This window comes from Saccopteryx leptura, chromosome 1, assembly GCF_036850995.1.
Source record: "Saccopteryx leptura isolate mSacLep1 chromosome 1, mSacLep1_pri_phased_curated, whole genome shotgun sequence".
In the NCBI taxonomy this organism is placed as follows: domain Eukaryota; kingdom Metazoa; phylum Chordata; class Mammalia; order Chiroptera; family Emballonuridae; genus Saccopteryx; species Saccopteryx leptura.
The window spans coordinates 85,710,584-85,727,760 of NC_089503.1; the positions used below are offsets into that span (position 1 = coordinate 85,710,584).

General features: G+C 34.1%; 1 protein-coding gene across 2 annotated transcripts in view; it reads left to right on the top strand.

The window, feature by feature from the left end:
* CNTN5 (contactin 5) overlaps nucleotides 1-17,177 on the top strand; it is a 1,309,320-nt gene that overhangs the window by 1,237,948 nt on the left and 54,195 nt on the right. For both annotated transcript variants that reach the window (XM_066360732.1, XM_066360733.1), the window contains 2 exons: nucleotides 4,638-4,708; nucleotides 7,066-7,300. In XM_066360732.1, coding sequence (XP_066216829.1) covers nucleotides 4,638-4,708; nucleotides 7,066-7,300 — 306 coding nt within the window. The remainder of the gene's footprint in view (nucleotides 1-4,637; nucleotides 4,709-7,065; nucleotides 7,301-17,177) is intronic.

Below are 17,177 nucleotides of genomic sequence, written 5' to 3' on the forward strand. Positions count from 1 at the left end.
AACATGGCCCTGGGCACTGAGGACAGCTTGGTTGGTCTAAGTGCATCAGCTTCAGGCACTAAACATAGCTTAATACTCAAACATCAGCTCAAGACAGGACTGCCAGGTGGATCTCATTCAGGGTGCATGTGGGAATCTGTCTCACTATCTCCCCTCCTCTCACATTAAAATAAATAAATAAATAAAATAAGAGAGAGAAGGCAAAAATCATGTCAAGCAACAGACCTGTAAGACCAAATCTCAATACTGTAATTAGGAAAAAAGTAGAAAACAGTATGGCTCTTATGGCAGACAGTACTTTTAAGGCACAAAACCAGCTTGATCCAGGCAAGTCTTTTCTACAAAATATATATATATACAATAAATAGATCTTTAAGTTCAGAGACACTTTGTAAGCAAAGATAGTAACTTTAACAAATGTTGTTTTTTTATGAAACCTGACTAATTGTTAAACATGTCGTTTCTGATAAATAATAAGTAATAGAAGAACAGTAAAAGATTTAAGCATGAAAGATTAATGGACAATGAGAGTCAGACTTTTTCTAACTTTGGAGTCCCCACAATACCGTGTACTTGTTCTAAATCACAAACCATGCTCCAAGCCCTGTGCTAAACACTTGTCCTTCATTATGTCACTTAATTCTCATATTAGCCCTCTAAAAGAAGGAGTGTTTATCCTTATTTTACAGATCAGAAAACAGATTTATAGAGTTTTAAAACCTAGTAAGTAGACCCTGGCTGGTTGGCTTAGTGGTAGAGCTTCAGTCCTGCGTGTGGATGTCCTGGGTTTGATTCCCAGTCAGGGCACACAGGAGAAGGGACCATCTTCTTCTCCTTCTCCTCTTCTCTCTCTTGCTTTTCCTCTCCCATAGCCATGGCTTGATTAGTTCTAATGAGTTGGCCTTGGGCACTGAGGATGGACCCGTGGCCTCTGCCTCAGGTGCTAAAAAAACTGGCTCCATTGCTGAGCAATGGTACAACCCCCAGATGGGCAGATTATCGCCCCCCTAGTAGGCTTGATCGGGTGGATCTGGGTCCGGCCGCATGTGGGAGTCTGTCCCTCTACCTCCTCTCCTCTCACTAAAATAAAATACATACATACATACATACATACATACATACATACATACATACATACCTAGTAAGTGCCAGAGCTGGAATTCTAACCCAGACCTTACACCAAAGATGGCACCTTCTGAGTTGTCTTTCTCCCCACTCCCTTCTCTCTCCTCTTTTGTGCATTCCTCTAAACTCAATGAAAACATTTATTAGATTTTTTATTATATTAATTTTATATTTCTAACAAGAATTATAGAAATTTACACCAAAGGGCTCTGAAAGATTAAGTCAAATTTGTATATATCATGCACATGCTGTTTTATAAATAAAAGAATGTAATTAAAATCAGTGAACTCCAAAGCATTGACTGAATAAATAATAACTCTGTGCTACCAAGTTGAAAGTGAATGAGCGCTGTTCGTCTGCATGTAGTTAGGAAATTCAAGCCAATTAGAATTAGAGTATCCATTCCACACATTGTAATTCTGACAAGAAAATATAGTTCCTGAGATGCAGCTATTAAAATCTGGTCTTCTTTTTCTTTTTGTTTGTTGTTACAATTTTGTGGACATATAATTGACACATAATGTATTACTTTAAGGTATACAACACAATAATTTGACATATGTATATATTGTGAAATAATTACCACAATAAATTTAGTTAATGTCCATAATCTCACATAGTTAACATTTTTTTTCTTGACATGAGAACTTTTAAAACTTAGTCTCTTAGCTACTATCAAATGTACAGTACAATATTGTTAACTATGGTCCCCATGCTGTACCTTAAATCTCCATGACTTATTTATCTTATAACTAGAAGTTTGTACCTCTGACTACCTTCACTCGTTTTCTGTACCTGCCTAACCCGCCTCGGGCAACCACCAGTCTGTACTTGGTTTCTTTAGATTCCATGTATAATTCTCTCTCTGTTTAAACTTATTTTACTTAGTATCATTACCTCAGGGTGCAGCCATGTTATCACAAGTGGTAGGATTTTCTTTCTTTCATGTTTGAAAAACATTTCATATTATAAATATACACATATTACATTTTCTTTATCCTTTCATCAGTTGATGGGCACTTAGGTTGTTTCTATGTCTTTAATGCCTTAAGTTTTTTATTTGTAGTTTCTATTATATCTTATAAGCTTTGCTATTTAAGAATAGTTAGTTAAAAAAAAGAATAGTTAGTTTTTAGACATAACACTACTAAAACACAATGAACTATAATGCCTTTCTTGTGCTGTGTATTGCTCATTAAAATTGGAGGTAGTATGAGAGAGGATCTTATTTCTTTACATTAATTTAAATGTGGGCTACCTTCTATTAAAATTAGCAGAAGTAGGAAAACCTCAAAGACTGATTTCAAATATTTACGAAAGTAATTTTACATGATCTGGGTTACCTATGTATAATCAACATAGAAATTACACACAGAAAAAAATCAGATCATAAAAAGTCTTAATTCGCTTTCTTGGTTGCTCAAATTGGAAATCTTCACCAAATTTTCCACCAGTTTTTTTTTTTTACTCAAAAATTTAACAATTTTGAGGAATCTAAGTATGTTTTCCAAAAATAAAAGCATTAATAAACTGTGGTACTCTACAACTCTGATTGAGAGGTTCCAAACATTCTCTTTTTAGGTGATATTTGAGGTCTGAATAAAATAATAGGATAAGAGGACCTTCAGTGCTTAGTCTTTTCAAAGAATCCATAATCCAAAATTCAATATGGTATACTCAAAGAAGAGGATTCAAAATCCTAAATTTAAGGTATAAGCTTAGCTATTTCAGCATAGTAGACATAGTTGATAGCTCTGGTAGATATTACCTATAGTGTTATTTGGCTATTAGTTGTCAGATTTTAATGCAAACTATATTTGTGTGGTGGTGGGGGGTATTATAGAGTATACTTAAAAAAGAAACTACTAAGAAAAGCCATATGGCATAACATTAACAAATTAACTTACTTCCACTATTTATTTGACCATACATTGATGATCACAATATTCAAAACTCTGAGAATAGCCACTGAGGACATATTTGGAACTTTATATCGCTACCCTTTTACACATACAGAAAAAAACCAGCTCTTCTCATGTGTGCCTTACCCATACCATACACCGGAAAAGGACTTTAGAATTAGTCCTATATATAACACCGCTTTTGGGACATGGTATCAAAGCACACTGGCATGTCACAGGTTGTTATATGTAGCAAATAACATGACTACTACCAAAATCCTCACATTAAATGATTTGCTGATTCTTCATATAAATAAGATACATTCACAGTTATTTTTATAAGACCATCATTTCTTTTCTCAGTTGATTCCTTGTCATTTCTTGAATGATAGACAAAGCGGTATCAAATTCTGTGTACTTCTGAGGGAATTTATGAGAGTAAACTCCACATATAAGTAATCTTTAGTATATATTTAACTGTTAAAAAAGGAAGATTTATAGCTGCTATTATGTGTATCCTTCCACATGTGCATGAGCAAAAGAACTCATGTCCATGGATGTAAGTGTCCAAGGACAACAAAGTCTGGACTCTAGCAAATAAAGTTCATTTATTTCAATGGAGCCAATTATATATTCACAGACTTTCTCTTCCACCTCCCTGGCCCAAGGAGAACTTTTTTCTTTCTAGTAGAATATAAATTCTGCATAACATTTTCTGGAATATAAAATACTGTGTGAGTATCTACCTGTAATTAATAGTTTTTCATAGAGATAGGTAATATATGGGAGTGAATTTATTGTTTATGAGTATATCAGTGTTGTTTAAAAACTATATTCTGAGAAATAAATTCAACGCTGAAGTGTAAAATTACTAATGCAGACTCATAGCCTGGAAAATGATTTCCTTTAATAGTTTTCTTCATTTAACCGTTCTTCATTTGAAAATGTTTCCTTTCAACTGCAGATTTTGTGGTTTGGTGCAGTGAACAGGAAATTTATTTCTTAGACATATTTATTCTTTTAATATTTATTTTTTTTAAGTTTCACCAAGTGCTTATATATTTTGCGGTTTGCATAAATTCATTCTTAGTGTTTTTTTTAATGTTTATCTATTTAAATAAGTTTTCACTTCATGAAAATGTAGCTAAGATTTCCTTAGAGCTCTTTGGGGCATCCTCATGAAGCAGTAATGCTAATGTCATACTATGGGTTTTTCAGGGAGTCTGCAAGCCATGGACCCACAGAAATAATCACAACACTAGAAAGGAGAATATTTGTAGGATGAAATCTAAGTAACAATTAGTAGATGTTCTTAATTACAGTGCTGATTTTAATTTAGATCTTACTACCACAGAGCATTTACAAGAGGACTGCTTTGGGGATGCCATATGTGGTTGAAAAATATGTATCACTCAGATTTGAAAGCAGGTTATCTCTCACAAACATTTTGTTTTAATATTGAATATTACCACTCTAACGTCAAACAAACTTTGATTTGTGTATTTCAGGATAGTACCCAACCTGAGTAGGACAACGATGTGTTCTTTCTGTAAGGAAACTTAAATTACATCTCTATTTATTATTTACTCTCGACCCTTTTCTTATCCATAGTTCCAAAAATAGCACCCACCAACGTAAGTGGAAGAAGCGGAAGAAGGCACGAGCTAGTCATTGCCTGGGAGGTAAGAAAACCATACTCAGATGTCAGAACGTGTTGGTTCCTTAGGAAGTAAAGCTGCATATCTAACATCTGTACTTGGTACAGAGAAAATAAGTAATTTCTGTTTATATCAGAAGAGGAAACACTTAGAGCATGGATCACTCAGATAAATATTGCCATCCTCACCCTTTCTCATGTTCATTCCAGGCCCCAGCTGACTTCTCTCCAAGTCTGTGGAACTGATATTTAATTATTTCACAATTAAATAGAATCCTTTACTTATTTGGAGTCTAAAGACATTGGGAAGGAAGGAATTGACCTGCACTGAATCTGTGGCATGATGCCTTGGTTATCTCATTTATCCCACACAACAATTCGTTTCATGGGGATCCTTTTCCTTGTATGAAACTGAGACAGAGTTTAACTACACTGAGAAGCAGTGGAACTGGGTTTGATTACAGAACTTAATGTTCTTCCATCTCCCTCATCATGTAATCTCTAAAGTTCCTGGTCAAAGAAAAGAAATGTAAGAGGTTCATTTATTTTTCATGAAGCCACTTTCTTTTTCTGATGATAAATTGCCTTATTATTCGACATAGCTATGTAGCTCACGAAACTATGCCTTAGAATATGGAAATGGAATTTAAATGAAAATGTCTACTGGAGAAAACGAAACAAATTCCTCACAGGATCTAAGAACAATGATAAAATGTACAGAAAAACTTCTTTTCTCAATAAGAAATTTTCCATGAGCACATCTTCTGGGCTGATCTTATGTTCATTGCCTTCTTTTTCAATAAAACTTTTGTCATGTTTTTTATTTCTGCAGAGGTATTAACTTCCCACCACATGAACATCACTGAAAGCAAATCTCTCTCTAACTGGAATTGCCTTTTCTGTATCAGTTTTGTGTTGAAGGCAGCTCAAGCTGCTGTAACAAATATTGTATGGTCCATGTGGCATATAAATGACAGAAATGTATTTCTCACAGGCTGAAGACTGGAACTCATGATCAAGGCATTGGCAGGTTGAGGTCTGGTGAGGGCCTGACTCTGGTCCACAACCATTATCTCACTGTGTCCTCACACAACAGAGAGGCCAGAGAGCCATCGAGTCCCTATTATAAGTGCACTAATCCCATTCATGGAAGCTCTTCCCTCATAACCAAATCACCACCAAAGGCCCATCTTCTAATAGTTACACATCAGGGGTTAGGATTTCATCATGTAAATTTGGGGGAATATAAAATTCAGTCTGTAGTACTATGTTTTGACAGTCTTTGTCTCTTTTACTCCACTCAATAGAATTTTTTATCAAATCAAAATAAAAAAAATAATTTTAGCAAATATTTATTATCTACCATGTGTCAAGCATTGTGCTAGGTAGTCGCTGGTAACTGCTCCATTGACTTACTAGTCAATCACAATTAATCCTTTTTATGCTGTGCAATGAATGCCCATTTAACAAATTTAAATGTAAGATAAGCTGTATAGTACAGACATTTCTTGAACAAATACTGTATTCCAATTTTTTCATGTTATAATAGTAAAGCAGAAAAGCAATTGGAAGAAAAAAAAACAGTAGAAGAAAGGTCTTACATTAATGTCTCCGAGATTTTTCTATGTTCCGCAGAGCACTACCAATGACAAGATTTCTCCAGCCACCAGACCATATAACATTTTTCCCCAATACGTTAAATTCTAGCATGGAATCCAAGGACCTTTGTTTCTTATTCAGGACTAATGGGAGCAAATTAGTTTCACTTCGGGAGTTTTCAGTACTCTTGATGCTCTCTTTAAATACCAACTGATATCATTTAATTTTCAACAACTGCCAAGTGATAATGCTATTGCTTTTAATGTAGTATAAAGATTTGAGTCTCTTTTTCTTTGGTTATGCATAATTTTTAAGAAAGACAAGTGCCATATGATTTCACTTATATGTGGAATCTAATGAACAAAATAAAGTAACAAAATAGAAACAGACTCATAGATAGAGAACAGACTGACAGCTGTCAGAGGGGAAGCATGTTGATGGTGCTGGGTGAAAAAAATGAAGGGATTAAGCAAAGAAAAATAAACTCATAGACACAGACAAAAGTCTGGTGATTACGGGAGACAAAGGGGAGTGGGGGAGGTAGAAGAGGGTAAAGGAAGGATAAGCAGCGATTAAAGAAGACTTGACTTGGGGTGGTGAATTTGCAGTGCAGTCTACAGATGATGTATTATGGACTGGTACACATGATACCTATGTAATTTTAATAGCCAGTGTCACCCCTATAAATTCAATTTTAAAAAATTAAAATATTTAAAGTTTTGGAAGAAGTGGGTTTTTCAATCTGTTATCTTGCTGATAATTAATTGTGTTTTTCTTCTTTAGCCAGTATCTGAAGAGTTTCAGAATGGGGAAGGCTTTGGCTACATTGTGGCTTTCAGGCCCAATGGAACACGTGGTTGGAAAGAGAAAATGGTGACATCCTCCGAAGCTTCAAAATTCATATATCGGGATGAAAGTGTACCTCCTCTGACTCCCTTTGAAGTGAAAGTTGGTGTTTATAACAATAAAGGGGATGGACCTTTCAGTCAAATTGTGGTCATATGTTCAGCTGAAGGAGGTCAGTTTATTATTTTTATTCAACATTTTAATATTATATTTTGTTGTATGAATACAACATTTTTGTACAAATATTAGAAAAATACAGATACACTAAAAGGAAAATAAAACTCACCTAATAGTCCCACAACACTTTTTAGATATATTTTTTCCAAATAATTTTCATTTAAAAAATTGATCATTCTATTTAATGTTCTTCATTCCCTAATGATATATGGCAAATATCCTTCTACGATAATAACAATATTAGTAATGGCTGTATTGTTAATCTCTAGATTAACATTTAACCAATCTTCTTTGGTTTGAAATTTAGATAAATTTATATTTTAACCAATTAATTGAAATTTATCTGAAATAAATTTATAAGAAGATTCCATTATATGACCAATAAATATTTATTTCTAACCTCATAGACACAACTTTGTACTGATAAAGAAGTTTCAGACAGCGCTTTCTGTTGGAAGTTGTTCGCATGAGACATCTTTCAGTCTTCTTGACAATGTTGCCTAATAGGCATTATCCCCTTTGTAGAGAAAGAGAAACTAAAGTTCAGGAAAAGTAAAAGTCACACAGCTTGTAATTGAGAATAAACTCAGGTCTCTGTAATCATTAAACCCTTGGTTTTCCTGTAGCACATGGCCTTCATATGTATAACTTCATGTGATTCTCAATATAAAACTACTAGGTAGGCAGGACGTGTTAGGCAGTATACCCATTACTCAGCTTTCCACATCTAAATCCTGGGTTCTGTTCAGTTCTAAAACAAAAACAGTTTTCCAAGTAAGAGGAAGCATGACAGAGCTTACCCATAAAATTAGTTTTTTTTTTCTCAGTCCTTCTTCTAGTCACATGAAAAATTTCAATTGGCCCTCGGAGTAAAAATAATACCTTATATTCCCTAAATTTGACAAATGTTTCACGCAGAGGCAGCACTTACTTGATCTTCTAAATAATTATTGTCTTTATAAACTGAAACTTTTACTCTCTGTGTGCCCACATTTATGACTTAAAAAAACTGAAGAAAACTATTAATCTTTTGGTACTGGAGTTCATAGAGGGATATAAATAAGGCCATTTGAATATTGAGGCACAAAAGTAGTGTCTGATTTATGTAAGTTGTAGTTTACATAAAATATAAAAATACTGCCTTGTATTTTTATAACATAGGGCCAAATTCTGAAGCAGAGGCAGAAAGTTTATCCTAGCATAAAAATGACCAAGAAAGTGAAGAACCAAGTAACAAGAAGGAATTAAAGATGTTCTAATGAGAAACCTATGCACTTAACATCTCAAGTTTCTGATGTGTTTTCAGATAGCACTGGTGTACCATATTAGTTATATTAACTCTTACAACCAATTTTGAAGTGGAAATCTCAAGTCCCAATCTACTTTTCAGGAAACTGAGGCTCAGAGACATTAAGTAGCATGCTGAAATTGACTTCAGGAAGTGACAGACTGTAAATGAGGCTCAAACAGGTGGATACACTGCCCAGGATCCCACAGTTGTTGTGAACAGACATAATTTAATGATGCTAAAACTTTACTCATATTTACACATAAATTTTACACAGACCTGAAATTTGAACCTAGGTCTGAATGACTCCAAAGCTCATACTTTTAACCACTACCCTATAATATCTCATCAGGAAATACAAATAATAATATTTCATTTCTGTATAACTGTATATAGTAATACTTTGTATTATGTTGCATCAAAATCTATTTTGAAGAAGCTTACTTCAAAGCATTTCAAGAAGTGCTTACTTTTAAAGTTTCTTTAAAATTTCTTCCACCTACCAAGCACATAGCCCCAAAGGTTACATGAGATGAACTTGAGGGGCGTGTGCACATTATGTGTGTTAACACCAGTGCTGAACTTTAAGAAGTCCAGATTTGTACTTACCTTGTCAACTTGTGCCTTGGAATTAAATTCTAGCAGCTACATTAAGTTATTTATACTGTGTTTCCCTTAATTTGTAATGGCTTGCTTTCGGAGAGTTCTCTTTCAAGCTAGATATAGGACATATGCATATTTTCTTTCAAAGACACTGAAACATTTTATAGTAACGCTTCATTTAATTTGATAGGCTGAAATATGAAAAGTATCAGGCAAATTAAATGTGGATAGATTCTTCCTCTGTTCTGAAAACAAAATTCAAACATATCTTTGGCATTTGTTCACTAATTAAATTTACTAATTTGGAACTTTATGTGTAAATATGAGTAAAGTTTTAGCATCATTAAATTATGTCAACTAAGAAAGGCAGTACAGTGGAAGGAAGGGCTTCTGTCTGGAGTCAGCAAAGCCTGAGTTTAGTCTGCTCCCAATTGTGTGATCCTGGGCCGTGTATCCACCTCTTTGAGCCTCACCTTCTGCCATTTAAAAAATGAGTCTTGCACTGGAACATATCCAAAAGCCATAACAAATGTGTCAATTTATTCTACATTTCTAAAATATTCATTTAAAAATTTTTTAAGCAATTTTAAATTTTATTTAGAAAATTAACTTTCACAAGGTGACATTGATCAATAAGAGTACATAGGTTTCAGGTGAACATTTCTATAGCATTTGAACTGTTGATTATATTGTATACCCATCACCCAAAGCCAAATCATTTTCTATCACCTTATATTTGTCCCTCTTTACAGCCTTCCCATCACTCCCTCCCCCCTCTCCAATCACTCAAGTCCCCTTCCCTCTCCCCCACATTCCATTCCCCCTGGTAACCACTTCACTTTTATCCATGTTCATGAGTCTCAGTTTTATATCTCACTTATGTGTGAAATCATACAGTTCTTAGCTTTTTCAGATTTACTTATTTCACTTAGGATAACTTTCTCAAGGTCCAACCAGGTTGTCATAATGTCATGTTACTATGTCATCATTTCTTATGGCCAAGTAGTATTCCATTGTATTTATGTACCACCTCTTCTTTATCCAATTTCTACTGAGGGACACTTTGGCTGTTACCATGTCTTGGCCACTGTAAATAATGCTGTGATGAACATGAGGGTGCATGTGTCTTGACGAACCACTATTTTTGAGTTTTGGGAGTAGATATTCAGTAGAGGGATTGCTGGATCATATGGTAATTTTATTCTTAATATTTTGAGAAACCACCATACTTTCTTCTATAATGGTTGTACTAATTTGCATTCCCACCAGCAGTTAATGAGGGTCTCTTTTTCCACAGCCTCTCCCACACTTGTTATTATCAGTCTTGTTGATAATAGCCAATCTAACTGGCATAAGATGGTATCTCATTGTAGTTTTCATTTACATTTCTTGAATAACTAGTGAAGATAAGCATCTTTTCATATATCTGTTGGCCATTTTTATGTCCTCTTGGGAGAAATGTCTGTTCAGGTCCTCTCCCATTTTTAATTGGATTGTTTGCTTGACTGTTGCTGGCTATGTTTTGTTGTCAGTTTTTTGCTGGGCAGAAGCTTTTTAGATTGATATAGTCTCATTCATTTATTTTTGCCTTTGGGGTCAAAATGTATAAATTGTCCTCTATGGCCAAGGTCCATGAGCTTAGTATCTATGTTTTCTTCTATGTAAGTTATAGTTTCAGGTCTTATATTTAGGTCTTTGACCCATTTTAAATTAATTTTTGTGCAGGAGGACAAACTGTAGTCAAGTTTCATTCTTTTGCATGTGGTTTTCCAATTTTCCCAGCACTGTGTATTGAAGAGGCTTTCTTTTCTCCATTGTATGTTTTTGGCTCCTTTGTCAAAATGATTTGTTCTATATGTGTGGTTTTCTTTCTGGGCTCCAATTCTGTTCCATTGGTCTGTATGTCTGTTTTTTTGCCAATATCATGCTGCTTTGACTATCATGGCTAGATAGTATAATTTGAAGTTAAGTAGTGTGATACCAGTAGCTTTTTTCTTTTTCCTCAGGATTGATTTGGCTTTTCAGGGTTACTTTTGATTCCATACAAACGTGGTAATTTTTTGTTCTATTTCTTTAAAACATGACATTGGAATTTTGATTAGGGATTGCATTAAATTTGTATATTGCTTTGGGTAAAATGACCATTTTAACTATGTTTATTCTTCCAATCCAATGACATGTAATATTTTTCCAAATCATTGTGTATTTTTCAATTTCTTTCAATAATGTTTTGTAATTTTCAGTATATAGGTCTTTCACATCCTTTGTTAAGTTTATTCCTAGGTATTTTATTTTGTTGATTGTTGCTGTTGCAATTGTAAAAGGAATTGTTTTTTTTTTTAATTCATTTTTTGAAGTTTCATTGTTGGCATATAGAAAAGCAGTAAACTTTTGTATATTGATTTTTTATCCTGTGACATTATTGTATTGGTTTATTGTTTCTAATAGTTTTTTGGTGGAGTCTTTGGGATTTTCTATATACAGCATCATGTCATCTGCAAAAAATGATACCTTTATTTCTTCTTTCCCAATATAAATGCTTTTTATTTCTTTCTCTTGCCTGATCGCTCTAGCTAAAACTTCCAGAAATATGTTGAATAAGAGTAGAAAGAGTAAACAGCCTTGTTTCATTCCTGATTTTAAAGGGAAAGCCTTCATTTTTTCACCATTTAGTATGATATTAGCTGATGGTTTGTTATATGTAGCCTTTATTATGTTGAGGTATTTTTTTATTCTGATTTTGAGTGTTTTAAATATAAAGGGATATTGTATCTTATTGAATGCCTTCTCTACATCTATTGATAGGATCATATGATTTTTGTTCTTTATTTTGTTGATGTGGTGTATTATGTTGATCAATTTCTGTATGTTGAACTATCCTTGGACTCCTGAAATGAATCCCACTTGATTGTGATATATTATTTTTTTAATGTGTTGTGTATTTCATTTGCTAGTGTATTTCATTTTGTTTAGGGATTTTGCATCTATATCCATAAGAGATATAGGTCTGTAGTGTGTGTGTGTGTGTGTGTGTGTGTGTGTGTGTGTGTGTGTGTATTGTCCTTGCCAGGTTTTGCTATGAGTTTTATGCTGGCCTCATAAAATGTTTTGGGGAGTATTGCTTCTTCTACTTTTTGGAAGACTTTGAGAAGGATAGGTACCAGATCCTCTTTGAATGTTTGGTAGAATTCACTAATGTAACCATCTGATCTTAGACTTTTGTTTTTGGGGAGGTTTTTAATAGTTGTTTCTGTTTCCTCCCTGCTTATAGGTTTATTTAGGGTTTCCACTTCTTTGTGGCTGAATATAGGATGATTGTATACTTCAAGGAATTTATCCATTTTCCCTAGGTTGTTGAATTTTCTGGTATATAATCTTTCATAATATTCTACTATTATCTTATGTATATCTATAATATTTGTGGTAATTTCTTCCCTTTCATTTTGGATTTTGTTTATATGAGTCCTTCATCTTTTTTCCTTAGTGAGTCTAGCCAGTAGTTTGTCAATTTTATTGATATTTTCAAATAACCAGCTCTTTGTTATATTAATTTTTTCTATAATTTTTTGGTTCTCTATTTCATTTAGTTCTGCTTTAATTTTTACTATTTCCTTTCTTCTGCTAACTTTAGGTTGGCTTTGTTCTTCTTTTTCTAGTTCTTTAAGGTGTGATGTTAGGTTGTTTGCTTGAGCTCTTTCTCGTTTCCTGATATAAGCTTGTATGATTTAATCTTTCCTCTTATTACTGCTTTTGCTGCATCCTAGAAATTTCGATATGTTGTGTTGTCATTTTCATTTGTCTGTATATATCTTTTTTGTGTGTGTGACAGAGACAGAGAGAGTCAGAAAAAGGGACAGTTAGGGACAGACAGACAGGAAGGGAGAGAGATAGGAAATATCAATTCTTCATTGTGGCACTTTAGTTGTTCATTGATTGCTTTCTCATATGTGCCTTGACTGGGGTGCTACAGCAGACCGAGTGACCCCTTGCTTGAGCCAGCAACCTTGGGTTCAAGCTTGTGAGCCTTGCTCAAACCAGATGAGCTCGTGCTCAAGCTGGCGACCTCAAGGTCTATAACCTGGGTCCTCTGCATCCCGTTTCAATGCTGTATCCTCTGTACCACCTCCTGGTCAGGCTGTATATATCTTTTGATCTCTGCCTTTATTCCTTCTTTGATCCAGTAATTTTCTAGAGTATATTTTTAATTTTCACATTTTAGTGGGTTTCTTTACTTCCATTTCACAGTTGAATTCTAATTTCAAAGCTTTATGATCAGAAAATATGCTTAATATAATTTAAGTCTCCCTGAATTTGTTGATGTTAGTTTTGTGGCCCAACATATGGTCTATCCTTGAGAATGTTCCATGTACACTGAAGATGAATGTATAAAATGACATTTTGGGGTGAAATGTCCTATAAATGTCTAATATGTCCATGTGCTCCAGAGTGTCATTTAAGGCTGGTATTTCTTCATTAATTTTCTGTTTGGATGATCTATCTAAAGCCATCAATGGTATGTTGAAATCTCCAAATATGATTGTGTTTTTGTCTGCTTCTATTTTTAAATCAGTTAGTAGATTTCTTATATAAGGTCTACCAGAAAGTCTGTTTGTTTCTATCACAACAAGTTTCGACACGTAAGCACATGTTTATTTGGCGCATGTGTGCCTCTCTATTTTTATCACTTAATGTATACATACTTATGTAGCAAATTAACTAAAACAAAGTTGATTCACGTTAGTCTTATGTGTGAAACGATAGTGTACCCATGGCTACTGATAAAGTTCATTTATGCCCTGTAATTTTTATGAATTTCAACAAGGAAAAAATGTTACCGAAGGATGTTTGTCGCATCCACCATATTCCCCAGACTTAACACCCTCCGACTATCACTTGTTTTTGTCCTTACAAAATTTTTTGAAGGGCAAAAAATTCAAAAATGAAGAAGATATCAAACAACCACTGGTTCAATTTTTCTCATCAAAAGATAAAACATTTTTCAAAAATGGGATATACAAATTGCCCTCACGCTGGCAAGAAATCATTAACAATAATGGCAATTATATTATTTAATAAAGTTTATTGACAGTAATAAAAATTTGTATTTTGTTTTATTCCAAAAACAGACAGAATTTTCCGGTAGACCTTATATATTTTGGTTCTCCCTGGTTTGGTGCATATATATTAAATGTTATGTGTTCTTGATACAATGTCCCCTTTATCATTATGAAACATCCATCCTTGTCTCTGGTTACTTTTGTTGTCTTGAAGTGGGCATTATCAGATATGAGTATGGCTACACCTGCTTTTCTTTGGATATTATTTGCTTAGAGAATTTTCCAACCTTTCACTTTGAATCTACTTTTGTCCTTGCACCTTTGATGTGTCTCTCGAAAGCAGCATATGGTTGGGTTTTGCTTTTTTGATCCAATCTGCTACTCTGTGCCTTTTATTTCTGAGTTCAGTCCATTTACATTTAGGGTAATTTTTGACACTTGAGGATTTCCTATAGCCATTTTATATTTTGTTTTCTGGTAGCTCTGTGCCTTGTTTGGTTCTTTTTTGTTGTTGTTTCTGTCAGTTTTATTTGTTTGGTGGTATTTCATATTTTTTTCCCCTGTCTCTTCTTTTCTAAGCTTTGTGTTTCAGTAGTGGCTTTTTTGTGAGTGAATACTATTAGGTTAAGAAAAAAATGTTCATGTATACAGGACTCTTTTGTCATATAAATGCTTCTGCACTCCCTCCTCCTTTGCTTCTGCAGACCTTTATTCTCTCCCCTTTTATTTTATTGTTGTCACAGATTATACTTGTTTTTATTATTACCTTGTTGAAGCTTTTACTTGTAGTTTTGATTTGTTTTGTTCTTTGGTCTGGTCAAATGACCCCCTTGAGTATTTCCTGCAGTGGGAGTTTTCTGGTGATAAATTTTCTCAGCTTATATCTGTAAAAGTTTTTCTTTCTCCTTCATGTTTGAAGGATAACTTTGATGGGTATAGTATTCTTGGCTGGTAATTCCTCTCTTTCAGTGCTTTGAATGTTTAGATCCTCTCTCTTCTGGCTTGTAGAGTTTCTGCTGAAGAGTTTGATGATAACCTAATGGGCTTTCCTTTATATGTTATGGTCTTCTTTACCCCAGCTGTCTTGAGCATTCTTTCTTTGTCATTTCTTTTTGACAATTTTATTATGATGTGCCTTGCCTTAGGTCTGTTGGGGTTGTGGTAACTTGGCATTCTAATTGCTTCTTGGATTTGAAGCTCTAACTCTTTCCATAAGTTTTGGAAATTCTTATCAGTTATTTGTTTGAATGGAAAACCAAGACTTCAAACAGTCTCTACTAGGTAAGAAGATCACAGCGGGAGAAGCCTACAAGTCATAGAGAATAATGGGTAGGCAGAGAAGCATAAGTCATATGCTTCAACAAGATAAATCCTCTGATAAAGTCTTGGACAAATCAAAAGTAATCAAATTACTGGATGCAGAGTATAAAATCATGATTTTTAGGATGCTTAAAGATTTCAAAGCTACAATGGATGGACTTAATGAACACTTCAATAAAGAAATTGAAAGCATCAAAAAGGACATAGAAATCATAACATGTTATTTCTCTCTCTCCTCTTCTTCTGATATACCCATTATTCTTATATTGCTCTTTCTGATGGAGTCAGACAATTCTTGTAGAGCTCTCTCAGTTTAATTTGTGAGTCTCTCTCTTCTTCTCTCGGTAGCATCTCTAGTTGTCTGACTTTGATATCACTGATTCTTTCCTCTATCTGGCTTGTTCTATTAGCTAAACTTGCTGCCTCAGTCTTCAATTCACATATTGAGTTTTTCATCTCTGTTTTTAAAGTTTCAGTGTGAGGTATTCATTGTGTTCATTAATTTGTTTTCTGAGCTCATTAAGTTGCCTATTGGTGCTTTCTCATATCTCATAGAGTATTTTCAGAACTTCAGTTTTGAGTTATCTATTGTTTAACTCCACGGCTTTCATGTGATTAAGATTTTTTTCTAGAGATTTTTTATTTTCTTTCTGAAATATGTCTCTGTCTTGTGTAGCCTTAGTATTCAATTCTTTCTTCCTTTAGTTCATTCAGTGTATGGATCTTTCAGGCACACCTGTGAACCCAGCTGGGGTTCCTTCACTGTGTTATAGTTGTTCAATATGTTGAAATTTCAAGGGGAGAATAATGCTGCCATTACTCTGACATCATCTCTCATTTAAATTGTAGTTGTCCCAGAATAAGCATAATAATAAATCCACTTTTGTCATATAACAAAAGGAAGGAAATCAGCACCCCTTTTTAGACACTTGGAAAATATTTTACTTGAAAAGGAATAAGCATTTTCAAATTGAGCCATTATTAAAGAATCAAGGTCTTTAATCAACTCATAAAACAATATAATATATTGTACTCATGCTAGTATGGATGCCTCTCCTCTATGTCTATGGATGTCCATTTAGATTCTCAGCATACCTTCATCATCATACTCTTGCCCAAGACCCAAATAATTTGAGACTGTACTTCATAAGACAAATTCTGCATCTTTGTTTTTTTCCTTAATCTAGCTCACCTGTTTATTACCTTAAAATCCCTCCTTATTTTAGATAAATTTATGTAAATAACAAGATGAGTAAGACTAGATCTCTATTTTTGTTTATGGGCATAGTTCTTCCTTTGCATAGGAGAGATGCCCAGTACATGCCCAGAGCTGACACCAAGTCAGGAAGAAAATATGTGCTAGATGCTATGTCAAGTGCAACCAACACAGTTCATGTTGATTGGAGGGAGCACAGGATATAGGGATATCAAGACACACCATACAGTCTTATTTCTCAATCCATTTCCCACTAGCACATCAATGATGAATGACATTTACATCCAGAACACTCTTCCACAAGTGTTTATGTGCATTTCCTATACCCACTGTCTTGATGTTTTCCTCTCAAGAAAGCCTGTTGAAATCCAAGTAAGAATTAATCATA